The sequence below is a fragment of the Diabrotica virgifera genome, chromosome 6, assembly GCF_917563875.1.
Source record: "Diabrotica virgifera virgifera chromosome 6, PGI_DIABVI_V3a".
Classification (NCBI taxonomy): Eukaryota; Metazoa; Arthropoda; class Insecta; order Coleoptera; family Chrysomelidae; genus Diabrotica; species Diabrotica virgifera.
In genome coordinates this window covers 197,537,262-197,555,892 of record NC_065448.1, presented here as the reverse complement: position 1 = coordinate 197,555,892, position 18,631 = coordinate 197,537,262, and the positions used below count along the sequence as shown (strand labels likewise).

General features: G+C 31.0%; 1 protein-coding gene across 4 annotated transcripts in view; it reads left to right on the top strand.

Annotated features, from left to right (window-relative positions):
• Window positions 1-8,918, top strand: part of LOC126887104 (deoxyribonuclease TATDN1-like) — a 42,785-nt gene extending 33,867 nt beyond the window's left edge. For 2 of the 4 annotated variants that reach the window (XM_050654442.1, XM_050654445.1), the window contains exon 2: window positions 6,701-8,918. In XM_050654442.1, coding sequence (XP_050510399.1) covers window positions 6,701-7,643 — 943 coding nt within the window. In that variant the 3' untranslated portion in view covers window positions 7,644-8,918. Of the gene's footprint in view, window positions 1-1,227; window positions 1,418-6,700 lie in introns of those variants that run through there. The other 2 variants (XM_050654444.1, XM_050654443.1) reach the window with 2 other exon arrangements.
• The last annotated feature ends 9,713 nt before the right edge of the window (window positions 8,919-18,631 follow it).

The following is an 18,631-nucleotide window of genomic DNA, read 5'->3' as shown; positions in this document are numbered from 1 at the left end:
TATAATTACTTTAGGCAAAGAAAAAGTTGTTGCTATCGGGGAATGCGGTATTAATACCTTCATGACGTACTATTATCCACTAAACATTCAACTGAAGTACTTTAGAATTCAAGTACAAATGAGTATATTATTTAATTTACCTTTAATTATATCCTTACATGGTAATGATACTCCTAAATTACTGCTTACTATCACACGTTGCTACCCAACATTAAGAGCAGCTGTATATTGCTTTGATCCTTCCGTAGAAATGATAAAAAAACTTGTAGACGCAGGGTTTTATATAGGATTAGATACATGGTCCTTTTTGTCTGATAAGACGATTGAAGCCGTTAAAATAATACCTTTAGACAAAATTCTATTTCAGACAAGCTGTCCATCTCATATAATCCATCACAGCTTTCCAACCTATTGGAATGTGTCTAAAGAGAACTTAGATCTGTTAAGAACAAAGAAAGAAAAGTGGAGGCCAGACTTTATGGTAACAGGAAGGAACGAACCATGTAATGTTAGACAAATACTTGATATGGCGGCATTTGTTACCAACATGAACAAAAATGAATTAGCGGAACAAGTTTATCAAAACACAATGCATTTATTTTTTCCTGAAAAAAATAGTTAATTTTGTCTGAAAATTTGAAATCCTGAAATCTAGTGTTTTTTATTTGTTTGTTTATATCCTTTAATTAATATTTTTTAAATCTCATCGCATAATATGATAACATACTAAGTTCTGACATAATTGATACATACTTTATGCTCAAAATGAGATTTGATATATGTGGAATACTAATAGTCTCAAGGTGCGGAAATTGTGCAAAAAAAGTGAACAAAATATACTTTACACTATTAGAGAGATTGTAATATTATATCAGAAATGCTACCATTTAATAAAAATTTGTTCTTTAAATTATATCATCATTATGCCTAAAAAAATAAAAAAAAGTTATCTTTTGAGTTTGTTAAATTTTTTTAAACAATTTCTGTCCAAAAATTTCGACTGGCACCCTTCCGATTTGTTTAAATGGACATTTTTGAACAGGAATCAGCAAAGAAACCGAATCGGAAACTTTTTCATACGACAGCGGCTTCACAACATTGACTATATGCATATGAGTATATGCTCGTTGCATATGCGTCGATATTCGCTAAACTACTATCGCAACATTGCGAAATACATAATAATATGAAAAAATATGATATCATTAGCGTCTACCAATACAATAATACCCTAATAGTGATTAGTTTGTCTTGTTATCAAATTTATCGTTGTTCCTAATAAGATACTTACACTAATAGATTATAAAATAGGTATGACATTATACTACAATTATTGCTATTAATAATTTTAACCACAAAATAAGAAAATATTCTGCGCTGTTAATTCTTTAATTTTTGTGAAATTTTGTTCATTTGAGTAAGTATCCCTATTCTCAAGAATCTCATTATAGCAATAATAAATTATATTTATTTTGGTTAAAGTTGGTTCTGAACAATTATAACTTGTTCCATTGTTAAGTTTATTTTTGATAAGAGGTTTTTTTGGAATTGGTATCTATTTATGAATACTTATTATAATTTTAGTTTTCGACTTGATCCTTCAAATGATTTGTGTAGCTATTATACAGGGTGTTTCATTATTAATTGTCCATATAGTAAGTGGAGAAACCTTAGCACAAAATACGAAGATTTAACCTAAAACACTTTAATAAAATGTGGTTCCTTACTGAGTTACAGGGTGTTTTATCTAAAAATTTAAAAATAATTTTTGCTCGGCATTTTAAAACTACTCGACGTATCCTTTTAATACTTGGCAGTAAGTATAGGTACTGTACAAACTACTAAATTATGTTAGACAAACGTTTATGGCTATTACCAGAGGCGTACGACGGGGGAAAGTGAATGGTTAACCCTTTCCAAATTCTACGCCACTGGCGAAATTGCTATTTTAGTTCAATTTTTGGATTCTTCAGTACTTTCTATGAAAATAATATATTCTTCATTCGTAACGATAAAGTCATTAGTTTTCGAGATATTTGAAGTTAAAAATGAAACGACACGGTTATTTTGATCAGTGTATTGTGTCGCTTCATTTTTAATTTCAAATATCTCGAAAACTAATCATTTTATCGTTACGAATGAAGAGTATATTGTTTACATAAAAAGTATTGCAAAATCAAAAAATAACACTAAAATAGCAATTTCGTCAGTGGTGTAGAATTTGGGAAGGGTCAACCAGCCACTATCCCCTGTCGTACGCCTCTGGTAGTAGCTAAAAACGTTTATTTATCTTAGTTTAGTAGGGTGTACAGTACATACACTTTCTGCCAAGTATGATAAGGATACTCCAAATAGTTTTAAAGTACTGGGTACAAATAATTTTTAAATTTTAATCATATGAATCATATCATAAATTAATCAAAATAACTGTGCCGTTTCATATTTAACTTCAAATATCTCGAAAACTAATGGCTTTATCGTTACCAATGAAAAGTATATTATTTACGTAGAAAGTATTGTAGAATCTAAAAATGGCACTAAAATAGTAATTCCTCCAGTGGCGTAGAATTTGAGAAGGGTCAACCATTCACCATCCCCTGTCGTACGCCTCTGGTAGCAGCTAGAAACGTTTGTTTACCATAATTTAGTAAGGTGTCTAGTAGTCGCACTTTCTGCCAAGTATGAAAAGGATACGTCAAATAGTTTTAAAATGTCTAACGGTTTCTACAAAATGTATAAACTCTGCTGGAAAATAAGCTGTTAAAAACCACGATATTGCCTATTAAAAATGTGCATACAGGGAAAGAACTTGATATTCACCAGCCGTCCAAGGAAACAACTTGACAAGTCCATTTTATTGCGGCAACGTTCATTTTGTCCTCAGAGTATTTTTCACAACTCCCCCACAAATAATTATTTTATATTCAAGTGTATTTTGAAATTAATTTTTTTAGTTTGTTACATATTCACTTTAAATATATGAATATCATTTTCATCATCATCATTTATAACAATTTTCATATTAAAATATTCCTGATTTCCATATTTATTTCATATCCTATTATTATATTATTAGCACCTAAACCTAGAGACCATAATTATTAGATATTGGTATAGCCGTTTTCAAATTACTACGGTTTGAAGCGTTTTTCGCTCTCTTGTAAAATTAGCAAAATGGCGCTTATCATGTTTTTCCCCTGGGCCCTCCAATAATTGTGATGTTTCATTTTTTGCTAAAATCAATATTTGAGGTACTACGTATGTGGTAAAGGCGCGAGCGTAGGACCTTGCGAAGATTGGTTAGGTATATATGAATTGTTTTTTGTTTTGAAAGAGAATACCGTTCTTAATCGTACACACTGGTAATTCCTTGGTCGAACATAATGCATTATTTCTTCATTCAAGATTCGATCATTAGATTTCCACCATAAACAAACTTTATTTACCTATAAATGTAGATAGGTCGAACATTTTGCGCATTCAAAAACCGAATCACACAAAGAGATTTCCAACAGAAAGATACTTCATAAAAAAAGGATTTGGCGAATTAATCGGGAATTTTGATTACATAAAACTTGCATTATTTGAAAAAATGCATTCGGCGATCTGGATCATCCTCATTGTTGTCCTGGAAATTATAAATTTTATGCGAATTAATAATTCTCTTCTGTTAGTACACGTAAAATAGACCTTTTGGAAATGTTTCTATCAGCTGCAATTTGCCTTTGCAAATAAATGCTCCATTAAATAATTGCTCAAATTAATTTGAAGATTTTTTGCTGCACCTAATAACACATCAAGGTTTTTATTATCATTTTTTAGTAAATGACCAGCATTTGCAACATGTTTCACGTAACCAGTTTCTCTACATTTTTCTCAATTTTGCCAACAATGGACTGAGTTATCTTGTTGTGTTCTGGTTTTATCTCCATATCCAACTATATTTATTAATGCTTGGATTCTTATGTTTCCGATAAGATAACTATTACTTATTTCAGGCAATAAACTAGTCCTTATAAAAAAATGCAAAGAACTGACTTAAGTGGGTGATCGACGTGCGAGCCATAATACTGCGGTTTTAAGAACGACGCTTTACTCGCGGCTCGTTGGTGCTGATCGACTAGCGAGCAACACAGTCGTGTCAACCGTCCACAGTCAACATGTAACCTTGTTACTTTCTTTTCTGTAGGAAGCTCGCAATGATTTAATTTTTTTCTTGACATCGGCTCTAGTTGAGTTCGATTCATGTTTTTTTACGATATTTAAGAGTTTAACACATGCGGCAAGTCGAATTGCTTTCTTTTTGTACTCTGGGGATGTACATTTCCATAAACAAGAACAGTCTCGTAAGCAATATAGAAATCCTAATAAAAAGTCGTGGCTGAGAGTTCGCATATCCATGATTAAAAACTGGTCTTTTTACTTCAACGGTCGCCGAAAACTGCCGCCTTGGCTCGCCAGCCGTGATACACGCGCAGTTTTGAACGACGAGCCTGGCTTGTCGGTAAATAAAACCGCGGTATTGCAATGATACACTGGCGAGCTTTACCGACGAGCCACAAAACCGCGGTTTTATTCGCCTGTCGATCAGGGCCTTTAGGATTCGACCCAAGCCAACTCGATTTTTAAAAACTAGACTTTTTGCTATATTTAGTTGTTCCTATTAGTCTAGGCGCCAGAGGGGTCACCGTGTCCTTTTCAATTCTGATGGACGAACTCAACGGTTTCTTATGGATTTTTGGCTGCTGATTATGAATTTCAAGGGTGGATTTCGATCCGAGAGGTCAAAAAATTGTTATAAACAATTTAATTGTTCATAAATTGTTTATAAGGCTCTGGCTCATGAACTAAAAGAGATAAAAAATGTTTCACATAAAATTTGTTCCTTGATAAAAAACGAAGAAAAAAACGTTTATTAATCTTAAATCCAACAATTATAACTCAAGATATTGTAAAATTAGTGCACAATGCAAATTGAAAATTGCAAAATAAGTATTTTTCGAAGCTCTATTGATCGTAACTCGGATTCTACGCACGAAAATATCCTTAGAAGGTATCATTTTAAAGCTTAATTAATAGGCTTCAAAACAAAGTTTGTTAAATTACGTTATCTTCATTTGTTTTAAAGTTATACCCGTTCGAAGTTATAATTTTCTTAAAAAAATTGTACATTAATTTGTTTATAAGGGTTTCAAGCAAATTTGAGCTATAAACATTTATACTTTAATTAACAATAATGATAGAAGAACTCAAAAGGAACATTTTGAGCTTACGAAAATGTTCGTAACTTTATTTTTGGCCAAGATATCGATATTTTAATAGCAAAAGCTCTGAGGCGCAAGATCGGCTCACAGCGTAAAGTTGTTCTAAAGCTATTTCCTTGTGGCATTAATTATTCTAAATGGGAAATAAGCCACAATTTAACTAAAAAATGATTTTATTAACGGTTCCACGTCCAAATCAGACGTCGTTGTCAAAATACAAAATATTAATAATTAAAACAAAAATGTTGTTGCTTAGAAAAACATTCTTCTAAAATAATTTAATTTAATCTGACTCAAAATACTTTAAAATGATATTGCTAATATTTATGAGTTGCGTTCCTGGGACGACTTTACTGAAAGATAGTTCATTAAACCTTTAATTAAAAATTTGATTTAGGGTTGGTTTCATGTAATCGAATGAACTATCTTTCAGTAAAGTCGTCCCAGGAACGCCACTTATAAATGTTGGCAATGTCATTTTAAACTACTTTAAAATGTATATGTCCGAATTCAGTCAGATAAAATTAAATTATTAGAAGAATTTTTTAACAAGCAACAACATCTTTGTTTAATTTATTAATATTTTTTCTTTTGACAACGACATACGATTTGGACGTCAAAACGTTAATAAAATAATTTTTTAGTTAAATTGTGGCTTATTTTAAATTCAGAATAATTAATGCCACAATGAAATAGCTTCAGAACAACTTTACGCTGTGAGTCGATCTTGTGCCTCAGAGCTTGCGCTATTAAAGTATCGATATCTTCGCCAAAAATAAAGTTACGAACATTTTCATAAGCTCTAAATGTTCCTTTTGAGTTCTTCTATTATTATTATTAATTAAAGTATAAATGTTTATACCTCAAATTTGCTTGAAACCCTTATAAACAAATTAATGTACAATTTTTTTTAGAAAATTATAACTTCGAACGGGTATAACTTTAAAACAAATGAAGATAGAGTAATCTAATAAACTTTGTTTGAAAGCCTATTAATCGACCTTTAAAATGGGACCCTCTAAGGCTCATTTGCATGCGCAAAAGCCGAGTTACAATCGATAAATCTTCGAAAAATACATATTTTGCAATTTTCAATTTGCATTGTGCACTAATTTTACAATATCTTGAGTTATAACTGTTGGATTTAAGTTTAGTAAACGTTTTTTCTTCATTTTTTATTAAGGAACAAATTTTATTTGAAACTTTTTTTTGTCTCTTTTAGTTTATGAGCCAGAGCCTTATAAACAATTTATAAACAATTAAATTGTTTATAACAATTTTTTGACCACTAGGATCGAAATCCACCCTCGAAATTCGTAATCAGCAGCCAAAAATCCATAAGAAACCGTTGAGTCTGTCCATCAGAATTGAAAAGGACACGGTGACCTCTATTTGGCGTGTAAGTCACTAGTTTTTCAACTAGATTTTATTTTCAGGTACCATGCAAGAGTAATGTCTACATTCAAATTCATTGATGTGAGCGCAAATCTTACTCATGCCCAGTACTCAGGTTGTTATGGACATCCTCCAACTAAGATCCACAAAGCAGATTTACAACAAGTATTAGAAAGAAGCTGGGAAGCTGGTTTGCAAAGGATAATTATTTCTACCCGAGATTTAAACGAAAGTATAAAAGGTCTGAAAATAGCACAAAGTGATAAGAGATTATTTTGTATGATTGGTTGTGATTATGCAAATTCTTTACACTTTGAAGAAAAGGGAGAAACAGATTTATATATACAACAAGTAACAGATGTAATATCGTCAGGAAAAGAAAAAGTTGTTGCTATCGGAGAATGTGGTCTGAATTCCTGTAATAAATATTATTATCCATTGGATTTTCAGTTGAAATATTTTAAAATTCAACTACAAATGAGTAAAATATTCAAATTGCCTTTTATTTTGTCCTTATGTGGAAACGACATTGATAAGTTAATGCTTAATGAGTTAAGTAACTATCCAGAATTAAGAGGAGTTATATACATCTTTAGTCCAACCGTACAAGTGATGACGCGATTTGTAGAGGCGGGCTTTTATATTGGGTTAGATACATGGTCTTTTAAGTCTGAAGAGACGATTGAAGCCGTTAAAATAATACCTTTAGACAAAATTATATTTCAAACAAATTGTCCAAATAGGATAATACTGCGCAGTTTTCCGGGGTATTGGTATATTTCTAGAAAGAACTTAGATGATTTGTTGACAACCAAGAAAGAAAAGTGGAGGCCAGACTTTATGGTAAACGAGAGGAGCGAACCATGTTGTATAAGACAAATACTGGATATGACGGCCCTTGTGACTAACATGAACAAACATGATTTAGCAGAACAAGTTTATCAGAACACCATGCGTTTATTTTTTCCTGGTGAGAATAATTAATTTTGCCTGAAAATCTGGATATATTAGGGAATCTTTTGGTGTTTCGTCTCGATGCTGAATAACTTGAAATTTTTGGTTAGACATGTCAATGTAATTTTTAGCAAAATTAAGCAAAAATGGTATTCAACACATCAATCAATAACGAATAGTATTTCTTTATAGATGAAACAGTAAACAGCTAGTCGTAAAATAATACGAATTATTGTAAAATGACAATAATAAAATAATGGTTTAACAATATTATTTAGTGGCATCATGGCAGCTAGAGAACATATTGTAACGAGAGTTAATTTTGACCGACTTCAAGTAACGGTTCAAACTCGGTATAGCCTGGAACCTTCTTTACCGAACACGTTATACAGTGCTAGTCAAAAGTCCGTACCCCCCTCGTATCTTTTGAACGGTTATACTTATAATAGTGAAATTTGGAGGGAGGAAATGAACGGACGTATGCTTCTTAACTAGATATGACAGGTGACGTAAAAGTGACAGATGACTTTACAGCGCCACTGTGACAGATAATTTTAAATGGTACCCTATGGTAAGCGATACCTCGTTTGATAGGTATTGAAAATACTTATTCAGCGATACTAATTTTGTTTGAGTTTAAGCTCATTTGGATAAATAAATGAAATAATATAAAATTGTAGTCTCGCATTTAATTAATAAAAATTCAAACCTCCGCCTATGGTTACTTGTCAAAAAGGTTGACGTTGACGTAAAAACTACTAGAGAGCTGAAAAATGTCAACTTTTTTGACAAAATAACCATGGGCGGAGATTTGAATTTTTTATAATTAAATGCGAAACTACAAAGTTATATTTATTTCATTTATTCACCAAAATCCAAAATCAACTTAAACCCAAAAAATTAGTATGACTGAATAGGTATTTTAAATACCTTTCAAATGAGGTGTCACTTGCCATAAGGTCCCATTTAAAATTATCTGTCACAGTGGCGCTGTAAAGTTATCTGTCACTATTACGTCACCTGTCATGACTAGTTGAGAAGCGTACGTCCGTTTATTTCCTCCCTCCAAATTTCACTATTATATGTATAACCGTTCAAAAGATACGAGGGGGGTACGGACTTTTGACTAGCACTGTATACTAGACGCAGCAAGAAGCGACTGTCAGAATACCGGTACTAGAGATGAGCAGAACTTTCTGGAATAACGGTATTATGTATAAACGAGGAACGTTTTTGTTAGTAGAGTTTAGTTATAAGATACACTCAGAGTTGTAAACTTATTAAAATAAATAGTTGCATATAAAACCGTGAGTTTTATTTAATTATTTAATAAAAAGCTACAATATTCAATATCTGTGATATTCTTTTTCTCATGATCAACTTTCAGTGCGTCACAGTTTTTCGATTTCTTTCTAACGCATTAAATTGTATGTGACAGAAAAAAGGACGTCTGTAGTGATTACAGGCATTTACAACATTTATTCTAGTTGTCGATAGATGGCGTCATAATAAAAAAAATATTTTTTTTAATTAGATAATAATATTACAAATATAATCTGTATAATTTATAAGACTATACAAATCAAAGAAAATACCATTTTATAAATGCAAGAAACACATTTGATTTGTTTTTATTCCAAATTGAAAATAAAATGTGACAACTGTCAGATTTAACTAAAATGTCATGTTAGAATAAATATAAATGTGTATTATCACGGACTTACCCTTTTTCCTATCATTTTTTACGCACTGAAAAATGCTCATGAAAAGGACAATACCTACTTTTGATGGCAAAATAAGAAAAAAGAGAACTTAACTCTGATCTCCATCTGAATATTTATAGGGGAGTGCATTTAGATTTTCACTTCGGAAGAAATCAAACAATATAGAACTTCTTTGTAATTTCATTAAGAAATGTTTAATAAACATAACATACCAAAAAGTTCTACTCGAGAAGTGGGTGCTTCATTTTTTATTAAACAAATGAACTACGAAATTAGATGTTTTTTTAAATAACGCCGAAAATATAAATTTTAGAAAAAAACTGACTTGACCATTGAAAAATTCGGAAAATTTTACAAAAAAAACCTTATATAAAGAATTTTCTAAAATTAAATCTGAATCTTCTATACCCTTCTCACAAACATTGGCGCACTGTAAACTAACGTACGGTGAAGTGCACGGTTGAGTTATTTTAATGTAATTCTTTAACTAATGGATCAAATGAAATTTTATAAATTGAACATGAAAGAAGAATAATTAAGCTATCTTATGGTTATATTCAAAAAAAATCTCAAAAATTTAATTCAAATGATATGAAGTCTCAAAAAATGTAATTTTTGAAATCTTCGTAGTTTTATAGAATTACCACCACTTTAAGACGGTATTACTCAAGTTTGAACAAATCTATTACAGTTTTATAAGGGCTTTTTTAAATCTTAGGACGTAATCTTTAAAATGCACTGAATTATTTTACTTTAGAAATGAAATAAACTATTTCTTTTTAAGAAAATTAAGAAAGATAACAAAAATATAACACAAAAACCGAAAATTGCCAGCTAAAAAAATGTTTATACAAAGTGATCAAAACTTTTTTCTGTAAAACTTACCTAAAATACATTTAATAATAAGCTTCACCAATAATAAATGTTCAGCAAAAAATTTTTTTTTAGCTTTTATACAGTATGTATTCGTAACTTGGAACCTATTGATAACTTTTTTATTATCAGTTTTACGAAAAAAAGTTATTCTTTATAAAACACTCTGCATCGTATATAATCTAAGATGCAATCATCAAATATCAAATTTAATTAATGTTATACGAGGTATGTCAATAAATATGAATTTCACTCAAGAGTAAAGTACCTATACATTTCACAATATCGAAAATTGTTATTAAGAAAAGTTGTTTGGAATTAAAAAATTTGTTTTAGTGTTCAATTACATCCTTCTAATTAAAATATTGTGAATAATAAAGGCACTTAACTCTTAAGAAAAATTCATATTTTTTACATAACTCGTATAAAATTAAAAAAGTTTGATATCTGATGGTTGTATCTTAGATTTTAGACCAGGGAGAGCATTTTATGAAGAATAACTTTTTTTCGTAAAAGTGATAATAAAATAGTTATGATAATTGTAATAAAAATATGATGAGTATCGGTAATTTGAGAAAAAATTGATTTTTTTTTCGATTAGAATGATGTAATTCTAATATTGTAACATATTTGATGAATTTAACGATATTTTTAAAATTATTTATACAAAACAATTGTTATTGTTTAAACAATTAGCGGGCAAATCTGTTATCAGAACTTTTTACTTTAACATGTATACAAACTAATAAAAAAAGTTTAGAAAAATATAAGTTTGTTTGAATTTTTCCGAAACAATGCATGTTTTCGTTCTAATTGCACTCCCTAATATGTATTTTTGTATGGCCTTTTATAAAAAGTTTCATTTATTCATCGCCAATTCACGACATGGAGAAACTCAGAAAATAGTGTGTCTCTCCATGTCGTGAATCTGAATGAAAATCTCCACCTCTTTATTCATCTTTCTCAGAACCTCGTTGTTTGTGACGTGTTCTGTCCATATTTTTAGAATTTTTCTATACACTCACAACTCGAATGATTCCAGTTTTTTCATTGATGCCGCATTCAAGGTCCAAGCTTCCATTCCGTAAAACAGAGTCGAGAAAACGTAGCACCTAGCCAACCTTACTTAGTTCTAACTTTAGATCCCTTGTGCAGAGCACTTTTCTAATTTGGTTAAAATTCGCTCTAGCCTTTTCTATGCTAATTTTAATCTGGAAGTAATCATTTGTGGAGTTGATCATTGTTCCAAGATATGCATATTGGTCTACTAGTTCGACATTGGTTCCGTTTATGATGAGATTCTCGTTACGTCTTTGAGTTTTAGATATTCCCATAAATTTTGTCTTCTTGATGTTCATTTTTAGACCGTATTCTTGGATATACAGGGTAGTGAAAAAGTATTGAAACACGGTAATTTCTTGGAAACCTCTAGAACGATTTTTATGGATTTTGGTGGGTATGGGTATGTTAATGCGGCCGATATTATAGAGTATAGAGGTAATTACATTGTTGTCAAATCTTCCGTTTTTCTGTAAATCTAATGAACTTTCTTATTTTAAATGGAACACCCTATATATTTTTCACGTTTTAAAGTCCTTAAGAAATAGTGATTATTTTTCATGTTATATTCCCTATACCTAAATGCCGTAATTTCGGAGTTATTGCTACATTTATTAAAACAATAAGATTTAAACAAATTATAAAAATTAATTTGTTCGGCCCGGATAGACATTATTTTAGGTGCTTTGGATCGTTGGGAACAAAAAAGGTCTATTGTAATTTTCTTGTAAAGTTAGTTGTTTCCGAGTTATAAACAATTTAAAACTGAAAAAAATCGAAAAAATTACGATTTTTAAGATTCAAAAACACAAGAAAAAATTTTTTTTTGAAGTAACGAAGTACCTAAATTCAAGATCAAACTTTCTTCTATCATAGTCCGTTCTTTAACGGTAAAATATTGCAAAACCTCTAAATTTTAAAGAACCGCTTGGATTGACATGAAATTTGGCATACACATAGCTAACAAGTCAAAGAAAAAAAGTGATATTGTGCCGATATGTGCTTTTACCCTGGGGGTGGTTTTCACCCCCTTTTGGGGGTGAAAAAATATTCGTCCAAAGAAAGTCAGGAAATGGACAAACTGGCTAATTTTAAGTAACTTTTGTTCTATAGAGTTTTTTCACAAGTCAATACTTTTTGAGTTATTTGGCAGTGAATATGTTCATTTTTTCAACACGCTCAATAACCACGCTTTTAGACGGTTTTTCGCAAATAACTCAAATAGTAAGTATTTTGTCGAAAAAACATTCTTATCAAAAATATAGCTTGTAAAAAATATAAAAAAAAATGGTGTATATATCACGTCTCTACACCTAGTAGAATCAGAGTTATAGCTAATGAAAAATAGGTTTATATTCGTCAAATTCCAAATGGAATATTTTAACGTGAAATAACCAAAAATGAAGCACATTTCGGGGAAAACTCATTGAAACTTATTTAAAGTGTTTAAAAGCTTCATTTTTGTTTTATAAAAAAAATTTCTAGCATCAAAATTAAACAAGTTACGCTCAAAATAAGGTTAGTCCCTTTTGGTTTTGGTAAAAAAATCGAGAAAATCACCCCCTAATTAGTATCTTAAAGGAACTTAATCGTTACGACTTCACAAGTTTCTTGACTCGTGTACATATTGTTTATATGATCTGTAAGTTTCATCGGTTCAAAGTCTTTATTATTGAAAGGGCTGTAGTTAAAAGGGTTGAACGAGTCACTGATCACGAATGTATGCAAATTTAGAAACACCAAATCTTAATCAATTTTTGTCTAACAGAAAAACAAAAAAATACATGATATTCAGAAAAGCAAATCTGACTTTTTTTGTTTTTCGAGATTTTTGGTACCTCTAACAATTTTTAAGTTATTTTGAAAAAAAGCATATTTTTCAACATTTAAATTTTTAAAAATTTTACTTTGAAACCACATTTTCTCAAAAATAAGCACTTTAAATCGATAAAACTTACAGATCATATAAACACAACATAAGTAAAATAATTTGTGGAGCAGTAACGATTAATTTAATTTAAGTTGCTAATTAGGGGGTGGTCTTCCCGATTTTTTTTTGCAAAAACAAAAGGGACCAACTTTATTTTGAGCGTAACTTGCTTAAATTTAACGCTAGAAACTTTTTGTAAAAACAGAAATAAAGCTTTTTTTAAACACTTTAAAAAAGTTATTATAGGTTTTCCCCAAAAAGTGCTTAATTTTTTGGATATTTCACGGCAAAATATTCTATTTGAAATTTGATAAATATGAATCTATTTTTCATTGGCTATAACTCTTTGAGTTATTTGCGAAAAACCGTCTAAAAATGTGGTTATTTTGTTGAAAAATGAACATATTCACTTGCAAATAACTCGAAAAGTGTTGACTTGGCGAAAAAGCTCTATAGAACAAAAGTTACTTAAAATTAGTCAGTTTACCCATTTCCGGACTTATTTTGGACACATATTTTTTCACCCCCAAGAGGGGGTGAAAGTCACCCCCAGGGCAAAAGCACACATCGGCACAATATCACTTTTTTTCTTTGACATGTAAGCTATCCGTATGCCAAATTTCATGTCAATCCAAGCGGTTCTTTAAAATTTAGAGCAAAAACCGTGAAAGAATGGACTATCAGCTCACTATAGGAATTTTTGGCACGTTTTATTCTAAAACATTGTTTTGTTAATTGTTAATGAAGCGCATATGAGATGACGGGCGATCGGGCATTAACAACAAAAAAAAAATGTTTTAAAATTAAATAAGACCAAATCACTTATCGGTATCTGATACAATAAGGTTCGTACTTGAATTTAGGCAATTTTTATAATTTTTTAAAAAATTTTTGTTTAATAAATGTAGCAATAACTCCGAAACTACGACATTTAGGTATAGGGAATATCACTTGAAAAATAATCGGTATATCCTAAGGACTTCAAAACGTAAAAAGTATACAAGGTGTTCCATTTCAAATAAGAAAGTTTTGACAACAATGTAATTACCACTATAATATCGGCCGCATTAAAAGACACACCAAAATCCATAAAAATCGTTCTAGCGGTTTCCGAGAAATTAACGTGTTTCCAGACTTTCTCGCTACCCTGTATATCGCTATTCTGTTAACCAGTCTCTGAAGATTAATATTTTCGGCTATTTGTTCTTTACTGATTACTATTATTCTGAGTTGAAATGGTCAGAAATGGTTCGTAAGATTTTCTATGGTCTGTGAGAAATCCATCAAGCTCAGGGGATTATTAAGAAGCATTTGATGTAATAAAGCTTTCACTTGGTACGGTAGCTCCTTAAAACATGGTGCTACTATTAGAGGTTTAATGTATTATAATCAGCAAAACTTTTACCTTTACCATTCCATAAGAATGCGTTTACGGTTACCATGAGATTCGTATTTAACTTGCCTATTTGAACTATCCATTGATTCCCAAAGCGGGTTATCTATATATTTAGACAGCTAAGAATATCTATTAGACTGGGCTGTATCGTCGGCCCCTCTAGCCAAATTATAAACTTACTCAAAAAGGGGTCCTTATAACATATCCACAGGGTGCCGGACGGTGCCGTGGTCGAAAAATTGTTTAAACAATTTTTTTTTAAACAAATTCACAAAAATAATTTTTTCATTTCGAATAATTAGTCCTGTCGCCAGGGGGGTACAACGGCCTCCTTAATTCAGATGGACTTACCCAAGCTTTTTTGTATTTTGACCCGTAGAACACTAATTTTTTGGGTAACAGTTGATCTGGATGTCGATAAGACTGTTATAAACAAAGAACTTGAGGAATTACATAAGAGCGATTTTTCGCAAAGCAAAAAATTTTTTTGTATTCTTTGGGTGATTCTCAGCAAAAAATGGTCTTACACGTGTTTCCGTAGGATGCATAGTTTTCGAGATAAACGCGGTTGAACTTTCAAAAAATCGAAAAAGTGCAATTTTTGAACCCGAATAACTTTTGATTTAAAAATAAAATAGCAATTCTGCTTACTGCATTTGAAAGTTCAAGTCAAATTCTATCGGTTTTGATGATTTGCATTGCTAAAAATTAAGTTTTTATTTGTTAAACAAAGCTATAAACACATAGTGTTTCCCGTGCCCAATGCATGCGTTTTAATGTACGCAATCTACGTAGAAATTGTATGTATGCGCGTCTACTCGTTTGATTTCAAATGAGAAATGCATTGAAAACATCATTCAGTCACCATGTGTTTATAGCTTTGTTTAACAATAAAAAAATTAATTTTTAGCAATGAAAGTAATCAAAACCGATAGAATTTGACTTGAACTTTCAAATGCGGTAAGCAGAATTGCTATTTTATTTTTCAATCAAAAGTTATTCGGGTTCAAACATTGCAATTTTTCGATTTTTTGAAAGTTCAACCGCGTTTATGTCGAAAACTATGCATCCTACGAAAAAAACTAGTAAAAACATTTTTTGCTTAGAATGACCCAAAAAATACAAAAAAATGTTTTGTTTTGCGAAAAATCGCTGTTACGTAATTCCTCAAGTTCTTTGTTTATAACAATCTTATCGACATCCCGATCAACTGTTACCCAAAAAATTCGTGTTCTACGGGTCAAAATACATAAAAAAAAACTTGGATAAGTCTATCTGAATTAAGGAGGCCGTTGTACCCCCCCTGGCGACAGGACTAAATATTTTTTAGATAATTTGGGTCATTATGAGAAACAAGGTATCTTGTCATTTTTCTCTAAAATTGATTGTTGTCAAGTTTTTTTTTCTTTGGAGTTGTATGACTACGGGCCCTTCAAGGCTCATTCGCCGATTCACCAATTTTGCTCATTTATTTTACAATATATTTTTTCCTATACCTATCTACTTAACATTTTCTATCCTACTTATTCTACATACTTTATAAGGAATGACCACTGGTCAGTGGGAATACCACATCAGGCAAAAACACAGGTTTACTTATATATTATAATAGATTTTAATTTCGGTCTTTACATTAGTTAGTTTATAATTTGATTTTTATATTTTTAATATGTTTTATAAATAATTGCATTAATTCTGTATTATTAATTTGTGATAATATATATGTTAAATTTATTGGGTGTTGTCAAGTTATATGCGATTAAAAATGTGAAAAATGCGAAAATGGTCATTTTCAAGGCTTAATATCTCGATTAAAAATTATTATTATGAAATTCAAAAAGTGACCAAATCAAGTTTCAAACCCCTTCTTCAAGGTCCTGAAGAGATTTTTGTCATTATTTTATTACAAAGCTGCTATTAGGGCAGTCAATGAGGGTATTTGGCTCCGAATTCCATCCTACTATATCGATTTACTTGATATTTTCACAGTAAGTAGGGAATAGCTCAAGAAACAAAGTCTACCCTATGCCGATGTGCGCTTTTATCTTGGGGGTGGTATCCACCCCTTCTCGGGGGTGAAAAATGTTTTGGTTAAAATAGCCACGGAAAAGGCTAGAGAACCTAATTTTAAGCAAAAACTGTTCTATAATTATTTTTTGAAAACTCAATACTTTTTGAGTTATTCGTGGTTGAAAATTGGCCATTTTCATTGAAAAATGACACCTTTTTGGACGGATTTTTGCGAATACCTTAAAAACCATGCATCTAACAAAAAAACTATATAAAATATTTCTGTAAGTTATAAAAAAACAAAGAGATTCGTTCCTTCATAAATCTTCTAGTTAAAATACAAAGCGAGATATGGTAGGTAAGAAGAGTTTGTTTTTTTGCTGCATGCTCAAATCGGTGTATTCAACTTGAAATAACAGAGAAACTGTCGATTTTAGGTGTATAATGCTACAAATATCTTTTGTAGTGCTTGAAAAGACCTTTAAAATGAGCAATACTAAATGTCGATTACATTCAAACTAAGCAAGATATTCTGCAAAAAAGTTGATGACTAATGTATTTTAAGAAGAAATGAGAAGTATATTTAACCCCTCATCCATCAGAATTTAAATACATCGTTTTCTTTTTACAATACTTTTTATTATAGTGTTATTTCTATGTAAAACAAAAGAAAAAATTGGAAAATAATTCAACATAGGACTACTATAAGATAACAGAAGAAGTATGAACAGGGAATAACCAACAGACTATTCAGGGAGCAAGAAACGTCAAACCCCGACAAACAATGGGAAAATATAAAAGAAGCAATCTTGAACACAAGTAAAGCAATCCTAGCGAAAACCAAAAGAAAACACAAAACAAAAGATTGGTATGATGAAGAATGTCAAGAAGTAGCAGAAGCAATAAGAAAGGTAAGACTTAAAAATCTCACAAATGACGAAGAAAGCACTAGAGAAGAATACAGAGAACTGAGAAAAATCATGAAAAGAAAATGTAGAAGCAAAAAGAGAAAATACAACGAGAACAAGCTGAAAGAAATAGAAGAAAAATTTCAAAAAAAAAGAAATAAGATCATTCTACCAGGAAGCAAAAAAATGGAAAGAGGATATCAAAAAACAACCCATATATGAGAGATGATAAAGGGATGCTGCTAAATGAGCCGGAAACAATAATGGGAAACTGGCAAAACTATTTCACAGAACTGCTAAATAAGAGCGAAGTACAAAATGAAACGAACCATGCAATTGAAGATGATCAGATAGCAATAGAAATACCCACAGAACAAGAAATAAAGAACGAAATAAGGAGCTTGAAAAATAACAAAAGCCCAGGAATAACAGAAATATCGGCCGAAATGATAAAATCAGGAGGGAAAAGACTACAGAAAGAGATATATGACCTGATAAAAAGAATATGGGAAGTAGAAAAAATGCCAGAAGAGTGGACCATAGCAAGGATATGCCCTATACATAAAAAAGGTGATAGAATGCTATGCGAAAACTACAGAGGCATCGCACTATTAGAAATAGTTTACAAAATCTTGGCACACAGTATTAGAAAAAGGCTAAGTCAATATTCGGAAAAAATACTGGGAGAATACCAGGCAGGTTTTAGAAACAACAGATCAACGACTGACCAAATATTTGCCTTAAAAGAAAGACAGACTACCTGTTACGAACATAAAACAGTACTATATGCTTTGTTCATAGACTTTAAGCAGGCTTACGACACAGTAAATAGACAGCAGATGTACAAACTGATGAAAGAATTGGGGATACCAAGTAAAATTGTTAGGATGATAAAGATGACGATGGAAAACACAACAAACGAAATAGCTTGGAAAGGGTATACATCCAAAAAGTTTGAAACCAAGGAAGGATTACGACAAGGAGACCCACTATCAACAATGGCATTCAATCTAACATTGGAAGGAATAATCAGGAAAAGCAGAATAAACATGCAAGAAACGATATTTAAAAACGGCCACCAATGCATAGCATTTGCAGATGATCTGACGCTATTAGCA